The 15,856-nt window shown below is 43.8% G+C and overlaps 1 protein-coding gene across 1 annotated transcript in view; it reads right to left on the minus strand.

Annotated features, from left to right (window-relative positions):
* The window catches only part of ZRANB3 (zinc finger RANBP2-type containing 3), a 115,987-nt gene extending 102,151 nt beyond the window's left edge, over window positions 1-13,836 (minus strand). The window contains exons 1-5 of the mRNA XM_018561810.1: window positions 13,705-13,836; window positions 11,568-11,799; window positions 11,311-11,396; window positions 5,140-5,311; window positions 1,826-1,960 (exon numbers count right to left, since the gene is read on the minus strand). Coding sequence (XP_018417312.1) covers window positions 1,826-1,960; window positions 5,140-5,311; window positions 11,311-11,396; window positions 11,568-11,799; window positions 13,705-13,772 — 693 coding nt within the window. The 5' untranslated portion in view covers window positions 13,773-13,836. The remainder of the gene's footprint in view (window positions 1-1,825; window positions 1,961-5,139; window positions 5,312-11,310; window positions 11,397-11,567; window positions 11,800-13,704) is intronic.
* Between the last annotated feature and the right edge of the window lie 2,020 nt (window positions 13,837-15,856).

Genomic DNA, 15,856 nt, shown 5'->3' on the forward strand with positions numbered 1-15,856 from the left:
ACACACACACACACATATACACACACATACATATACACACACACACACATATTTTCATTATTTCAATCGGCGTCCCTTTAAAAGAAGCAGGAAATAAATAAATAAAAAAAGTCCCGTCTTCTCAATTTTCCAATTATAGCCGAAGCAGTATACAAACATCGCCGAAGCCGAGAAATAACGGAGGTGCGGCGGCTATCTATCTCCTAAATTGCAGCATTTTAATACACAGTGTGTGTGTGAAGTCGCATTAACGTAGGCTGCCAATAATGGCGGGCTTCAGATACTGATCTAATCAATTTACACTTATGTTCTCCGGTGCTAAGTGTATTAATAGTAAATGTGATCGTTAAGAATGATTTGTCTGCAGGTAACGCGGAGAGGTACGGTCCCCATGGTGCTAGTGCGGTGACATCTTCTCACACAGATACAACGTTGTCTGCTAATCTAAAAACTCGGCTGTTATTAGAGGCAGCTCAGTTTCCATGGCAACACTGAGTTATAAACCTTTGGTGGGTGTTTGGGTCTTTTTGCCTCAAGAAACAGCATCTGGCTTGGCAAAAAGCTGTTTTGAGAAAAAAAAAAGGAATAAAAAAACGGGAGCAAGTTTAGAACATATGCAAGCTATGTATTTTCGTCTGGATGTGTTAAAAATAAAATTTCAAAGTTTGATTTCAAAGTTGAAGTCATCGGCAAATGTTACCGCCACGGATGATGGAATGTTCCAGAGATTATTTGAAAGCAGGTAAAAAAAAATACAACGACGGTAGGGGGTTCTTTAGGTGATTTTGGAGTCAAAGGGAAGCTCAGAGCCACCAAGTCTTAAGGCATAAAATCGGTCCTGAGCCCTGGGAAGTCACAAATTGCTGAAATGGAACGAAATTCAAAACCATTTCCTGAGCCACCAGGTTTCACGCTAAGTCCCCATTCAGACTTGAGCGTCAGTATTTGCAGACGATTTTGAAGTTTTTGTTTTGGCCAACGGAAGACAGTATCATGTGTGACATCATATGTGGTCCTTGGATCTTCTTCACGGTTCCTCTGCCTTGTGTTATTGGAACTCCCAATCTGGGAGACTTCACCTCCAATTTCCCCCCAGGCCCACTGCCGTGGTTCTTTTAATGGGCATCATGGGGGTCATAGGGGTTCTTGTTGGCTTTCACTAAGCTACACATCCAGCAAGAACACTCCTCAGTCTTCCATTTTGCTCAAAGGCCTGAGGAGGAGGAGACCGGTTGTTCGGCACAAAACCGCACTCAGATGCTTGTGTCGCATGTTCTCAGGTGCTCCCTTATAGTCTATGGGGCCAAAAATGATTCTGCTCAAAAAATGCTAATGTACCTTCTTTTTGGCAACAACTATAACACTCAGGTGTAAAAGGGCACCAATGGAAATCTGCATGTTGAACGTTGTTGAGTAATGATCCGCCCCTCGCCTTCCTGATTGGTCGGTAAGCCAGCTCCATGCTGATTGGCTGGGAAGCCAGCTTTCCAGCCAATCAGGAAGCTGGGCAGCATGTCATTACTCAACTTCCTGATTGCCCAGGAAGCCAGCTCCAAGCCAGCGGAAGCACTGGTATCAGCGAGCACCAAAAGCAAAATATTGGTACTCGCACTCGATACTGAAAAACCGGTATCAGTGCATCCCTAGTGTTAACATTGCAACATGACCGTGTGTTAAAACACTTCAACCAACAACAACAAAAAGAGCAAGAAAGCATTATATGACCCAGGAGCAAATACTCGCAATGAAAAATTGACATCTCAGACTAGCTCATATCATGATTACTAGTACCAGGTATCATAGAACATTAGTAACAGCTTTAGACCTTAGCTAGTGCAGTTTGCTTAAACATGCGTGTGATGAGCCCCATGACTTGAAAGAACGGGTTGGAGGTATCTGAAGCCATTGATTCGGGATATCTCATCAGTTTCTCCCATTCTTCAAAGCTGGTGTTCATTTCCTGGCCAGGGAAAAGTAAAACAGATTTCAAGCTATGATGAGCAACTTGATTCCCATTCTGCAGGTCTCTAATTAGATATAATTGTTGCTGACAGCAAGAATAAAAATGTTAAACATAGTATATTATTTCACTTTAACACCAACTAACATGTATATGATCAACAGAATGCTTTATTAGAGGTGTAGCTGGATTTTAATATTGTAAATTACAGTTTGAAGCTTGCAGTATGCAGCCTGGGAACTTTAAGAGAGCAAGAGTAGTACCAGCAATATACTGTATATGTGACACAGCAATGCCACATTGTTACAGAAATCTTATGATTACAACAGGTATTTATAAAGTCAATTGGTGCACCTGATTGGAGGCGAGCTTAACCAGATGATTTGAAAATGATTTCCGATAGGCTGCTCTGGGTCACTGCATATAGAATAGGCTCTTGTGGAACACGAACAGTAGTTGACCCCACAAAATGGCTAAGAAGCCCAATACAGATGTAACTCCTAGTGAGCTCTATTTAAATTGCTCACCTTCCACATGTTTTATGAAACTTCTCCAATCAAAAATGTAAACAAAGTAAATGGCATCCCCTGTCCCTATGAAGCATTTCTCTATCCTCCACTATGACTAATCTAATGGTAAATCTTGTCCTTGTTGTCAGAGGTTAATTACCTAATAGAATCCATTAGTCGCATGCCGCTGGCTCTAAGGGGTACCAGAACTATGCATCTGCCATCGTTCCCCACTACTAAGCTCTAGCAACCTCTGAAGAAACCCCAAAAGGTTCCATGGAGCCCTGATTGAGAAAGGCCAACTTAAATAATTTCATTACCATATATAAAATCCTTATTAACCAAAGCTATCATAGTACTGGCTTCCGATATCAAGTGTTGGCATGTGACCCACACTGTAAAAGACTGGGGACCTTCAACATACAGCTATCAAATCACAGAGGTCGGTAGCCCCATGATCTAATCAAATGCAAAATCTGACACGAGAGTGTTAAAAAAAAAAAAAAGAAATGGATGCCATCTTACCAAGCTAATAAATCAATAGGGAGAAAATGAGTCTCAGTGCAAATCTTATCACTTAAAGGGATTATACAGCATAGAGTACATTTAAAGCAGGCTCATTTTTAAATGTCTGCACAGGATTTTCTGGGAATTTTAATTTAATCTAAATAGGGATACAAGCTGTGATTCTCTACTTTACTTGCTCTGTACCCAAGGGGCAAAGAGCTGGTAAAAATACATCCATGAATCATTCTGTCAGCCCTTTTTATCATTTGTGCAGTAATTCTTTTTTTTTTTTTCTCTATATTGTGACACATTACCAAGACATCCACTTATGCACCATATTTTGTAATGCGGAGGAGAAGGACCTCCTGTACAGGAGAGCACAGGCCTCTTTAACATAATTTATTTATTGATCCATGAAACTGCGAGTCTTGCTGGACAGAGACGCTATTATCGGCTCGTGGAACCCAATAAAGTTGTAATGAGATGACAGGTGGAGGACGTGTCATCAATGTGACTTTAACATGTAACTCCGCAGCTGCCAAATGTCCTTTCTTCAAATAGAAATCTACCTGCAGCTCCACAACTGTTTCTCTGTTGGGTCTAAAGTGTTGATCACTGGGCAAAAACAGCTGACATGATAGGCAGATCTTGACTTTCCCTTTATAAATCATCCCTCACCCACTGCATGAGCCTCCCCACTTCTCCATGAGGCATATATTTGATTTCATGACTACGCCTATAAATAATCTTATCAAAGTGTTGTTCTTGCAATAATAAACTGTGCCAGATCTCATACGCAGCATGTGCAAGATCTGGCACAGACGTCTTCGGTGGACCAGCACAAAGACCAAGGGAGAAGAAGATGGCCACCATTGCTGTAACTGTCTAAAGTGACACTAAACTCAGGAGTTACATCTTAAAAATGCATTCAAGTACCTGAACTATTAATGAAAATGTATCTTATTTGTGTAATACTCGGCTGTAGATCCTCAAATCATCTCTGAATTGGTGCTGACACTGCCCTTCCTTCTGGAGGGGGGCTACTTTTGTTCCCCATGGTCCCTGTGTGTGCTGTAAAGTAGTCGCCGCTCCAAGCTCACTCCCGGGATGGACTACAATCTCATGTTTAGTTTACTAATTAGTACTGAGATTGTAGTTTATCAGGGGAGCGAGCTTGGAGCGGTGGCTACTTTAAAGGCACTTGAATGCATTTTTAACATATATTATTCCTGAGTTTGTTGTCACTTTAAAATGGTAACAGGTTTTGGAGCAGGATGGACCAGGGGGATTGGGGACAACCAGACTAAAGAGACATGTATATGTAAAGGACTCAGTTTTCATTTCAGTACTTTTGTGGGAATTTACCACAACTGGAGCAGACACAATCTGGAGCAGCTGTGCATGGCAACCAATCAGCCTCTCTCTTTCATTTTCGAATCTTAACTGGCAAACTGGAGAGAGAAGCTGATTGGTTGCCATGCACAGCTGCTCCAGATTGTGTCTGCTCCAGTTGTAATAAATTCTCCCCCTTTGTATTTAGTGCTGGCAGGTCCGCTTTACATGTTAAGTTTTAGGTCTATTGTTATGGATTAAAGAGACTAAAAGGCATGTATGTGTAAGGGACTTTGTTTTCCTGTGTATTTAGTGCTGGCGGTTTATTGAAGGGGACCCCTTTAAGCCCTCATTCACGCAGATAGCGGCCAGCACATACAGATCTGTGCTGCGTGCACGGCCGTATCGAACAGCTCCCGGGATCTATCCTGGCACCGCATACTCCAATAGAGATGGACAGGCTGCTGCGCACAAATCACATGCAGCACCTGTCGTTCTTGGGAACTGCCCGATACGGCTACGCACACAGCACGGATCTGTACGGGCTGGCACTCGTGTAAATGAGGGCTAAGTGTTCTGTTTAGGGTTAGGTCTAGTGTTACTTCTTATCTCAGACATTGAGTAAAGTTCTACAGTTCAAAAAAGGAGGGTAGTTAGTAGAGTTTGAGGCAGGGTTTAAATGTTAATGTCAGCCAATGGAGGGTTAACTTTCATCATTCATTTTGCTGCCCAAAACCCTAACTAAACACTACCAGCATACACAATAGAATGACACAGGAAGCACATTTTCATACTCCTATTGGGGTAAAGCAGATTTAATTTACAACCCACCTTGGCTACATCTTTCGGCAGGTCGAACGGGATGCGCTGTCTGATTTTAGGAGGTAGCTGGGTTAAAACCTCATTCTTTAATCGCCTGATCATAATACTACTTAATCGTTGGTGTAAGTCCTCTAAATTGGAGGCTCCTCGGTAATCCCATTGAGTCCTGTTTCCGAAGTACCTTTGGGAAATTAGAAAAAAAAAACAACACGTGAAAACCCCACGCCACTATAGAGACACGTTAAACACTCTTCTCAAAGATGTAGGGCCCTGGAATGTACTAGAGAGCAATTGATGCAGCTCTCGGTGACATCGAAGGCATTAATTGATCTCAGAGTGCCCGGGCACCTGTTATTAGGCATTACATAAACACCAGACATATCTGTGTTGGTTGAACACAAGATTAAGTTCCCGCAGACAGCTTTGATCTCTTGATGCAAAGCTCTGAGCGGGCTGGAGTCATCAACAAGCCGGTAAAATTCAATTACATTCAGTTGAAGAACCTTTTTAGCAAAATTAGGGTCTAGCGAGAGGGGAGAGCCAGAATGCTCCATGCAGGGCATTAACGCCTGTTTAATGCAGAGCCCTAGATACATGCATTAAGGGGAGCCGCAGAGACCCATCCTCAGGCAGCGTTCTCACCGCTTTACATAAATTCAGGAGAAGACCTTTAAGTAGGGACAGAAAAATACGGAAAGAAAATATTTTTTTTTTCCAGAACTAGCTAAAACACTTGTTTGTTTACCATCTCCCATTCCAGGTCCAGAATAATTTAATGATTTCATTCAAGTTAAAATACACTAATACCGCAAGACAGAGCCGGGAAATAATTGAGGTTGTAAATAGAGTTTATTAAGTCTATTGTCATCATGTGTCTGTAAATGTTTTTAAAGGGGGTTTGTCAACAGGAAAATTATTGTTGTGCATCTGAAATGGCAGGGAATCATTCATAAGCAAGTGCAGAGCATTCATTTAGGGTCATAAACACTTCTGTGTTACGCTAAAGGCGCGGTATCCGATAGGTGCAGTGATTTGCCATTTGTTACGTTGCCATTCATTCCACATGCTTTACTTTGTTCAACCACATGGCAATGCAAGGTATTGCCGAACGCATGTTGCAGTGCAATGCATGCCCGCCAGGAGCGGTGTTGGGGTGCTATTCAGAAGGAATGGCAACGCAAAGCACCAAGGAACCTAGTGTGCGTTGCATTGTGTTGCGCAATAGCCTGTGCTCAACTCATGGATATTGTATCTTTAGCGCAATGTGGCAGTGTGACTGGATACTAACAGGGTTATTCACAAATGGGTGAAGAGTTTGGAGAAGGCAGGAGAAGTGAACAATCTAGGACAAAATAGCTGATTTGGAAACATTCTCCAATTCAGCTCACTTTCCAGGTTGAGCTATGTTGTCCTAGATTGTTCACTTCTCTGGCCTTCTCCAAACTCTTCACCCTTTTGTGAATAACCCTGTAAATGTTACAAAAACAACCTTTACATAGAACTATTCTAAATAACTCAATCTATGTTGAAATCATCCTCCCGTAGTCCTCAGCACAGCATGGAACGGGCAACATTTTGAGCCAATCAAGGTTCTATTACTTTGAACAGTGGTTGTCATTCGAACATGGAACATGCTTACAGGAGAGTGGGGCAGGGGCATGACCTCATTAATGTCCTGCTGCTTCCTCGCTGCACAGTTAGCAGGTTGGAGTACAAATGGTGATATAAGTAGACTTATTATCAGATATATTTGTTTCAAGTAAAGTGAATGCATGCTAAGTAATATATAAAAGTGTCACAGGGGTATATATTATCTCTCACAGAAATCACAGTACCCCCATATTCAGGCATCATCCAAGGTCAGCATGTACTTCCTGGACTGAGATGCTGGATCAGAGATGATACAGGCATGTAAATCCCGTGCAGCTCTTGATGGTGTTGACAAATGTCCGACACGGATCAGATCCTGCTGCAGACCTTAACCTCGTTACTATCTACAAAGTTACAATGTTGCAGTCTGATCACCGGAGGAGAGGAGAATGAGGAAATGCTTCTTCCTGTCTGCAGCAGAGTGAGGTCATCATCTCAGACTAGGCACAGTCACCAGTCTAGAGCGCAATGACTGCATTGAGGTGCAAAAGGTGTTTTTTTTTTTATTTATACTCTTACCGCATATAGTGACAGGAATTCATGCAGACGTCACTAAGGTCCGCATTAAGGGAGATCTATGAGGGGAGTGATTTTTACTCATCCTCATAGTTCGAGCCAACGTGTGACAATGAAACTGTCACACGTCGGCTCAATAGATTGGGAAGTGAGCGAACATATACCATCGCTCGCTCACTTCTCGATCATCTCCTTGCAGAGAGAGGTGACTGTCAATCATGGCTCCCCGCAGGGATTCCCCCCGTCCTCTCCGATCCTCCAGCGCTGACTGGAGGAACCGGCGCACACATAGGTAGCTTGCAGCGCCAATAGTAAGGAAGGAGTTCTAGGTTGGGCATATAACCAAAATCCTGAGATACGATTTTTCTTCTGGGGTTCTGATTTAACAAAACCTCTACAAAGACTCATTTAAACTGTCTAGCTAAACTCTAGGCAGACAACTATTTACACATATAAAATATAAGTATTTACCACCCCTGTAAGCATGTTAAAAGTGTGAGACTAGCACTGCACAAAGCAACAGAGCCATGACTGTTTCAGTCTGCTGGCCCTCCATCTCCTGGTCTGAATGCTGATGTACAGGGGATTACAGGAAGCCAATATTAAGGCAAAAGGTACTTACACTAGCATCATTTACATGTACAGTATATGAACAGTTTGCATCAAAGGCAATTATCTCTGCCTCTGCTGCCCTGCGCCTTCACATCATTATATTCACTGCTAACTCACGGGCCTGTTTTAAAGAGGCTGTGCATTATTTACAACCCAATGTCAGGCAGGTTGTTTTTTTAGATTTGGAAAATAAATGGGGAAGGGGAAGGAACAGTCAGGTATTTACTCCTGGGCAGATTTCTCTACCCTTCACAAAGACGAGAAATAAAGCATGTTTTAATTTACTATCTCTGTAGCCCTTTCAGAAATTTCCCATGAGTTCCTGCCACTGTGACTTCCTGTCTCCAGGACAAATGAGTAAGGGGACATTTCTCACAAGAAAGAAACAAAGCAGCAATAAAAACGGCAGCTCTGTCTCTAATACTCATCTCCTCCCCCAGCCATCCTAACTGAATGAAGCCTAAATGACTGAGGACATATTGTGAGTGCAAGGCATCATGGACCTGCACCCTGAGGGGTGTCATTATGTTGGCCTACACTCACAGTGCGATGATAGAGAGAGAGAGAGGTGCCGACGTCATTAGTGCTGCTTTCTCTCACTGAGGACCCAGTAGGTTGATACAGAGGCACTAGCGTAATGGCGTTGGCAAATCTCTCTCCATCATCAAACTAAATGCAGGGCGACATGGTGACACCCCCTCGGGGTACGTGTCCTTGATGTGGTAACACCCATGGAAGAAGACACAGTAGACCAGGGGTAGGCAAATCCGACCCTCCAAATGTGCTTTAACTACAAATCCCAACATGCCTTTGCCTCTGGGAGTCATGACCCTGTCAGTCTTGCAATGCCTGATGGGCATTTGTTGTTGTTCAGCTTGTTGGTCCACAACAGCTGGAGGGCCAGAGTTGCCCACCCCTGCACTAGAAGAAGGTCTAAAGAGGACCCCATGTGATCTGAAGACATCTGAATTAGGTTTGCATTAAAAAGAGAAAGCAGAACAGACTGCTGGTGGTCCCAAGGGAAGAATTGAGAGGAGGGGGTCCATGTCGTAGCTGGGCTTTAAATATAGGCATCAAATAATTCATAAAGAATAGACATGGTTGAGTTTTCATTGATGATTTTACACATTTACCAGAAAGCCATTTTATTCCAATGTAGAAATACAAGCAAGAACATATTATAATTTACTTTAGCACTGCAGCCTCATTTCCTGCAACAGGCACTACGGAAACTAGAGCTGTGTGCAGGGAAATGTACTTGGCGGTATACAATTTGTACATCCTTTTGTATTTTCATGCTTCAACTCTTTGTACTCGAAGTAACAAATCTAATCTAATCAAACCCAATCACGTAAACAGCAGGGTGTTCTCCTAATTGTTTTACAGCAGCACTAAAGTCAGAATAAGTTGAAGGGGAACAAAACTGTATGTGGTGGGACAAGAAAATAACCTCTGATAGGAACTTTAAAACAAACTAGTAACTACATATTGTTTTCAGAAAACTGACATGTGGACATGAAAACGTCAACTATGTACCTAGATATAAAGTGAAATCGGTCAGCGAGCTACTAATCACGTGTCCATTTCAGCTAGAATTCACAATATGTCTCAGCTCAATTAAAGTAAATTGTTCTGTAGCCCTGTGTTGTTTAAAGGATAAATATGGGGTAAGTGTTTTTCCCTATAGTTCTTCTAAGGGTCACGGGAGGACAAACTAGCGTCCTCCCGTGACCCATAGTTCAGTACACTGTGAGCTACAGCTCGCGGTATACTGAGACCGCCGCAGGCGGGACCGATCCCAACATTACTGTCGAGATCCACCCAGCTGCATGATTGACAGCTGGCTCTGCCTATCTAGAGGCAGAGCCAGCTGTACCCGCCCTCTCCCCCATTCGTTCCTCCAGTCAGCGCGGGAGGATTGGACAGGGGAGGGGGGAGTCCCTGCAGGGAGCCGTGACAGCCACGGCTCTCTGAAGGGACATGATGGAAAAGTGAGCGAGCGACGGTATGTGTTCGCTCACTTCCCGATCTATTGAGACGACCTGTGACAGTCTCATTGTCACATGTCGGCTCGAACTATGAGGGAGAGTGAAAATCACTCCCCTCATAGTTCTCCTATAACTCTCTGTCTTCTTTCTGAAGAACTAGTCACAATCAAACTTCAGGGACATTTTGACCCTGATTGGATACTTTCTTTTTGTATGTGAGGCACAACATGACAGTTTGGAGCCTGCAGTGGGTGTGTCTGTGAATTCCTCTGCTATACCCAAAGCAGGGGTTCCCAGATCATCAACAGTAGGGAGTGTGGTAGACTGGTGCAGCACAAAACCTGGATTGAAAAAATAAACCATTCTTCAGGTAGGCTATGCGTTCTGTGTGCATCTCATAAAGCAATTACATTATCTCACAATAGGTCCACTTTAAAGATCATCTTGAACCTCAAAGCACCAACTCACCCTTCATTTCTCGCACCCCTATGACTGAAGACCCCTGCTCTTTTTTTTCAAAATGTACACCTTAATTTCTGGTATCCTCTGGCTTGTCAGATGACGTTACCAGTTCTTCCTCTTCTTCTCCGGTGGCAGGACATCCCTACTACTGTACTGTGACTGCCATTCAGAACTGCAGTACAGTAAGCCAAGACCCATGTGATGACACACACCGCCGGAGGGGTGTCCATCACAGCCATGACTCACCAGAAGTGGGTTGAATGACACCGGCCGTCATTCAAATCAAGAAGAAAAGCACCATGTAAAGAACGACTTTTGATCGAAGCATTAAAATGAAGGTGACTAGGGATGCACCGATACCGATACTAGCATCAGTATCTGTGCCGATGCCGAGTGTTTGGGTGAATACTCGCCCAAATGTTCCGATGAATAGCCCGATACTTCCGGTATCAGGAAGCCAGGCAGCGTGCAATGACGCGCTGCCCGGCTTCCTGACTGGTCGGAAGTTGGCCAATCAGGAAGCCAGGTGCCGTGTAATGGTCACCTTATGACGAGGGAGCATGGAACCGGCTTCCCGGCCAATCAGGAAGCCGGGCACCACGTCATTACACAGTGCCTGGCTTCCTGATTGGCCAAAAAGCCGGCTCCATGCTTTAGCGTGGGGACGGCTTCCCTGCTAATCGGGAAGTCGGGTGGCGAGTCTTTACACGCCGCCTGGCTTCCTGAATGGGACTTCCGGTACAAAAAAAATATCGGTACTCGTACTCGATATCGAAATACCAGTATCGGTGCATCCCTAAAGGTGACTGTTGAAGTTGCTCTTATTTTTTTTATTCAGGGCTATCATTTATTTTAAACCTGGAATTATCCTCAACTTAAATGTCAGCATCTCATTAGTAACAATCTACAAGTCTGATGATACCGAGCAAAAAAAGTTTATGGCTGCGAATACCTGACATGCGCGTTACAATATTTCTTGGCGTATTCCGTCCAAGTTCCAAATCGTCTGGGGAAAAGCGCATCGATCTGCATGTAAAGCTTCATAAAGGGGAAAGAAAGAAAAGAAGAAAGCTTATATAAAAATCATTACAACGTTAAATTCTAAGGACTGTGTTTGCTTTGTGATGCTCGGGTAAAGAAAACCCCATGCAGCCGTCTAAGAAAGCAGAATAAAAAAAAAAAAAAAGCTGCACTATTAAATTCAATTACCTCTTCGGGTCTTCCAAGCGCCGGCGTCCCGGTGAGCAGGAGTGCTCTTGTCGCTCTCTGAACAATCGGCAGGAGAAGTTTGCTGCGAGACGCATTACGAGACTTCATGTAGTGTGACTCGTCCACTAAAACCACTCTGAAGTGCTGTTTGTAGAGAGCGTTTATCAGCGTGGTGGCGTCGGAAGTCAGCAAGCCGTACCCCAAAACTGTCACTTTGCAAGACGCTATTCTCCTTCAAACAGAAGAAGAAAAAAAAAAAAGATGTTTGGCTTTCAACTGCTTTACAATTATATTCGCTGCAGTAAACTGGATGGCCAGCCTATCAAAATAAAATTAACAGCACCATGCCGACTGTTAAACCTGTTTGTAAAACATGTCAATCCCAGGATAAATAGTAATAAAGGCAGAAAGTTACATCCTTAAAAGACAAGTGCACTTTAAAACAAAAGTACACTTTTCCTTTTGGCTCCCCTTAAAAGGAGAACTATGAGGTGAGTGATTTTCACTCATCCTCATAGTTCGAGCCGACATGTGACAATGAAAGTGTCACAGGTCGGCTCAATAGATCGGGAAGTGAGCGAACACATACCGTCACTCGCTCACTTCTCGATCCTGTCCCTGCAGAGAGGTCACTGTCACTCACGCCTCCCTGCATGGATCCCCCCCACCCTCCCCGCCCTGATCCTCCAGCGCTGACTGGCAGAAGGGACGGGGGAGGGGGCGGGTACAGCTGGCTCTGCCTCTAGATAGGCAAAACCAGCTGTCAATCATGCAGCTGGGTGGATCTCAACAGTAATATCGGGATCCGTCCCGGCTGCGGCGGTCTCAGTAAACAGCGAGCTACTGAGCTTTGGGTCACGGGACGCTAGTTTATGTCCTCCCATGACCCTGAGAACTATGGGGAAAAACACTTACCCCATAGTTCTCCTTTGAGATTACCTAAACCCTTAGTTCTCAACTGATGGGTCGTGACCCCTTGTTCAGTGGATCGTCACGTGCCTTCCACTTTTCTAGGTGAGGGGCTCCTCAGCCTCCCCCTGCACAGCACTGTCAGTTCTCGCACCAATCTGCCATTTAAAATATGCTGCCCGGCACCAAGTGTCAGCTTGAGGTGGGATGGAGCTATGGCCATGAAGGAGCTCCATCCATACATGCATGCATTGCTTACTGCTCCCTGATGTGTCCTGTAGAGGTGCCTGGACCGGAGTGACATCACATTCTGGCTCCCGGCAGCTCTACAGGGCATGCAAGGGAGCTGTACAAGCAATGCACGTATGGATGGAACTCAGTTACAGCACAACAGCCCACACTGGACCCCAGGCTGAGGATCCGCTCCAGTTCTCATAAGGTAGGGAGACTGGGTGGATCTTAAAAAAATGGAAAACATTTTTTTTTCTTTTCGTGCAGTAACACAATGCCGTGCGTTCCATTGCAGTGCGACTTAATGACCGAGGACAAATGTGGGTGCTGAGGTTACGCAGGATGGGAACCACTGACCTAAACTATCCCACCATCCCCCTGCACAGATACTTACGTTTTGAGGGGCCCGGCCTGTTTTTTGTGGATATCTTGCGACCAAAGTCTCAGTTTCCTGCCCACACTTGCTGTGTCCAGCTCCTACTGTTCAGCTGCACCGTTTGGCCTTTTCATTCCAATGGCTGGCACATACTTATATCAGCCCTCAGCCATTAGCAGAAGTTCAAGCTCAATCTATAATTACCAAACATTGTAAGCAAAGCAACAAATGCAGCAGCGGTGGGCTCCAGAAAGCGATGCTGACATAATGACATCACCACCACTCTCTGCAGTTCTATACTGTAAACTCAGGCCAAAGTGGCGACGCGTCCCAAGGGGGTGTGTCCATGACAGCCAGGGGTCACAGGCAGTGGGATGAATGATGCTGGTCGTCATTCAACCAGCAAGAGGAGCAGCAGATGGCAGCTAAGTAGAGTTTATGTAGAGGCCAGGGCTGTAGAATGCTTTATATTTTATATTTAAAACCCTTGAGCTATTAGAACTCAAGATCTGCTTTAATTACCTTTTTCAGCTTTGTTCCTGCTTCTCCCTGTGCAGTAAACTTTTATAGCATGGATTCTATGTGCCACTCACGCAGTCAGAACCCGCACATGCCCCTTACCCAACATCAGCCTTGTTCTCAATGACTGAAATGTCTTCTGGGCCCAGCTCTGGAATCCACTTCTCCATTTCTTCAATCCACGGATATTTCAGTGAGGATGGCACGACGATAAGAAGGGGCCATTCATTTCTGTAGAAATAAGCCACAGCGATTGCCTGGATAGTTTTTCCAAGTCCCATCTGCAAGTAGAGAAAGCCGGCACAATTACATTTTAATGCAGAAAGTATTCTGGACACAAGTAAAAAAGAAGAAATGTGCAGCTGCAACTATCTCTCAGAGGATAGTTTCTTATTTAAGAGAATCTTGCTTGTACTGAGATAAAATGTAAGCTGCCACTGCTGACCTCTCGGTATGAAACTGGTAGGTGCCTGGCTATGATGCTGAAACATTAGTCAGCCCTACAAAATTACTGAGTTCAGTTGTTGCCAGTGATGGGTACTGCTTAATACTTCAGCATACAAAGACATTTTAGACAAAACACTGAACACTTTTGGGTTGAATTGAAACTATGATTGGAAGCCAAGCCGTATTGTCAAATATTACCTGATCTCACAAATGCTCTTTTGGCTGAAATGGTACAAATTCCTCCAGACACACTCCAAAATCTGGTGGAAGTTCTTCCTAGCAGATTGATCCTAGAAAGGATTGGTGGGGGGAGGCCCCCCATTAATGCTCATGGTTTTGGAATGGGAAGTCCAAAAAGCAAATATAGGTGTGATCATCAGATGTTCCCAAACTTGTGGACCTATACTCTCAGACTATACTCTCAGTAACTCAGACTTTACTATCGTTATACGTTCATTGACTCAAAGTACTAAGATCGGAGATGGCCATATAATCAGTATTTTCTGAAGGAATTATATTATTATAAGGACCTAATTAGCGCAACGAGTTAAAAATAAACAGTGATATTTCTGCAGTCGCTGATTAATAGTAATTGATGGTATTGTAATCAGTAATGTCACTACTATTTTCCCACTGTTCTATATGCTGGAGGCTCCAACATAAGATAGCAAAGCTTTTCCACTACTAAGATGGCTGCCTCCATATAGAGATGCAGCGCAGAACAAGGCAAGGGGAATGATCAGCTGCAGGGAGACCATGGGCAATACTAGTGACCAGTCCTTAGCCCTCTGTCTGCATTTATTTAGGCACAGCCTCCAGAGTTTAATTTCTCTTTAAGTAATCAATAGCAAACAAACACAGATTCATTTTCATTAGTCCAAGGTCATGAAAGCTGAATTCTATTTGGTTGATGAAGTTCTGTGCACAATTAGCAAAGTGATTCTGTCTAATGTCATAATAGAGGACAATGTAGTAGAACACTTTGAAGCAATGTAGATGTTGCTTCAACTTCCATAATAAAGACATTGTCACAAGGTAATCAAAGTGGAACTAATATCAGTTTGGTCCTCTATAATGCTGTGTGATATCAGGAGCTGTAGACACTAGAATTCAAACTGGATGAAGAATTTACCATAAAAATGTGATATTACATAATTAGAAGGTTGCCAAATGTCTAATTGCATTTATGAAGGACAGAATGCTTTAAAATAAGCCCTATACTATTTTATGTAAAAGCAATACCTCTTCTCCACTTCAAGGCGTCTTCAGTGTTCTGGTTTGAGTGACACCCAATGTCATTGAGGGCCGGTGCACACCTAGGCGATTAGTCGCGTGATATCGCACAAAACACAGATTCCAATTGAAGTCAATGGAGGCTGTTCACGCCCTTGCGGTTTGTCGCACAGACAAAATCGTCTGTCGCGCAAAAAGGGGCAGGAGCTATTTCAGGGTGGTTGTCGCACGGTTTGGGTCCCATGGACATCTCTATGCATTGAAAACCATGCGGTTTTCAATGAACAGTCACGCGATCGAAAATGCGTGAAAACAGCTCGGCATCTAAAATCGCCTAGGTGTGACCTAGCCTAAAACTGGAAGTCTGAGAAAAAACTGAGTGTAGGGTGTCATAGACATAGTGGAAAGACGCAGGGACATAGTGGTATGATGCAGGGACATAGTGGTATGATGCAGGGACATGTTTACATTAGCGGTACTCTATGCATCAAGGACCTCCCACTGATGGAAGATCTAAAGAGGAAAAAATTATATATATATATAACCGATAACATGGCATAATAACCAATAACCA

This window comes from Nanorana parkeri, unplaced genomic scaffold, assembly GCF_000935625.1.
Source record: "Nanorana parkeri isolate BGI_ZX_2015 unplaced genomic scaffold, ASM93562v1 scaffold545, whole genome shotgun sequence".
Lineage (NCBI taxonomy): Eukaryota > Metazoa > Chordata > Amphibia > Anura > Dicroglossidae > Nanorana > Nanorana parkeri.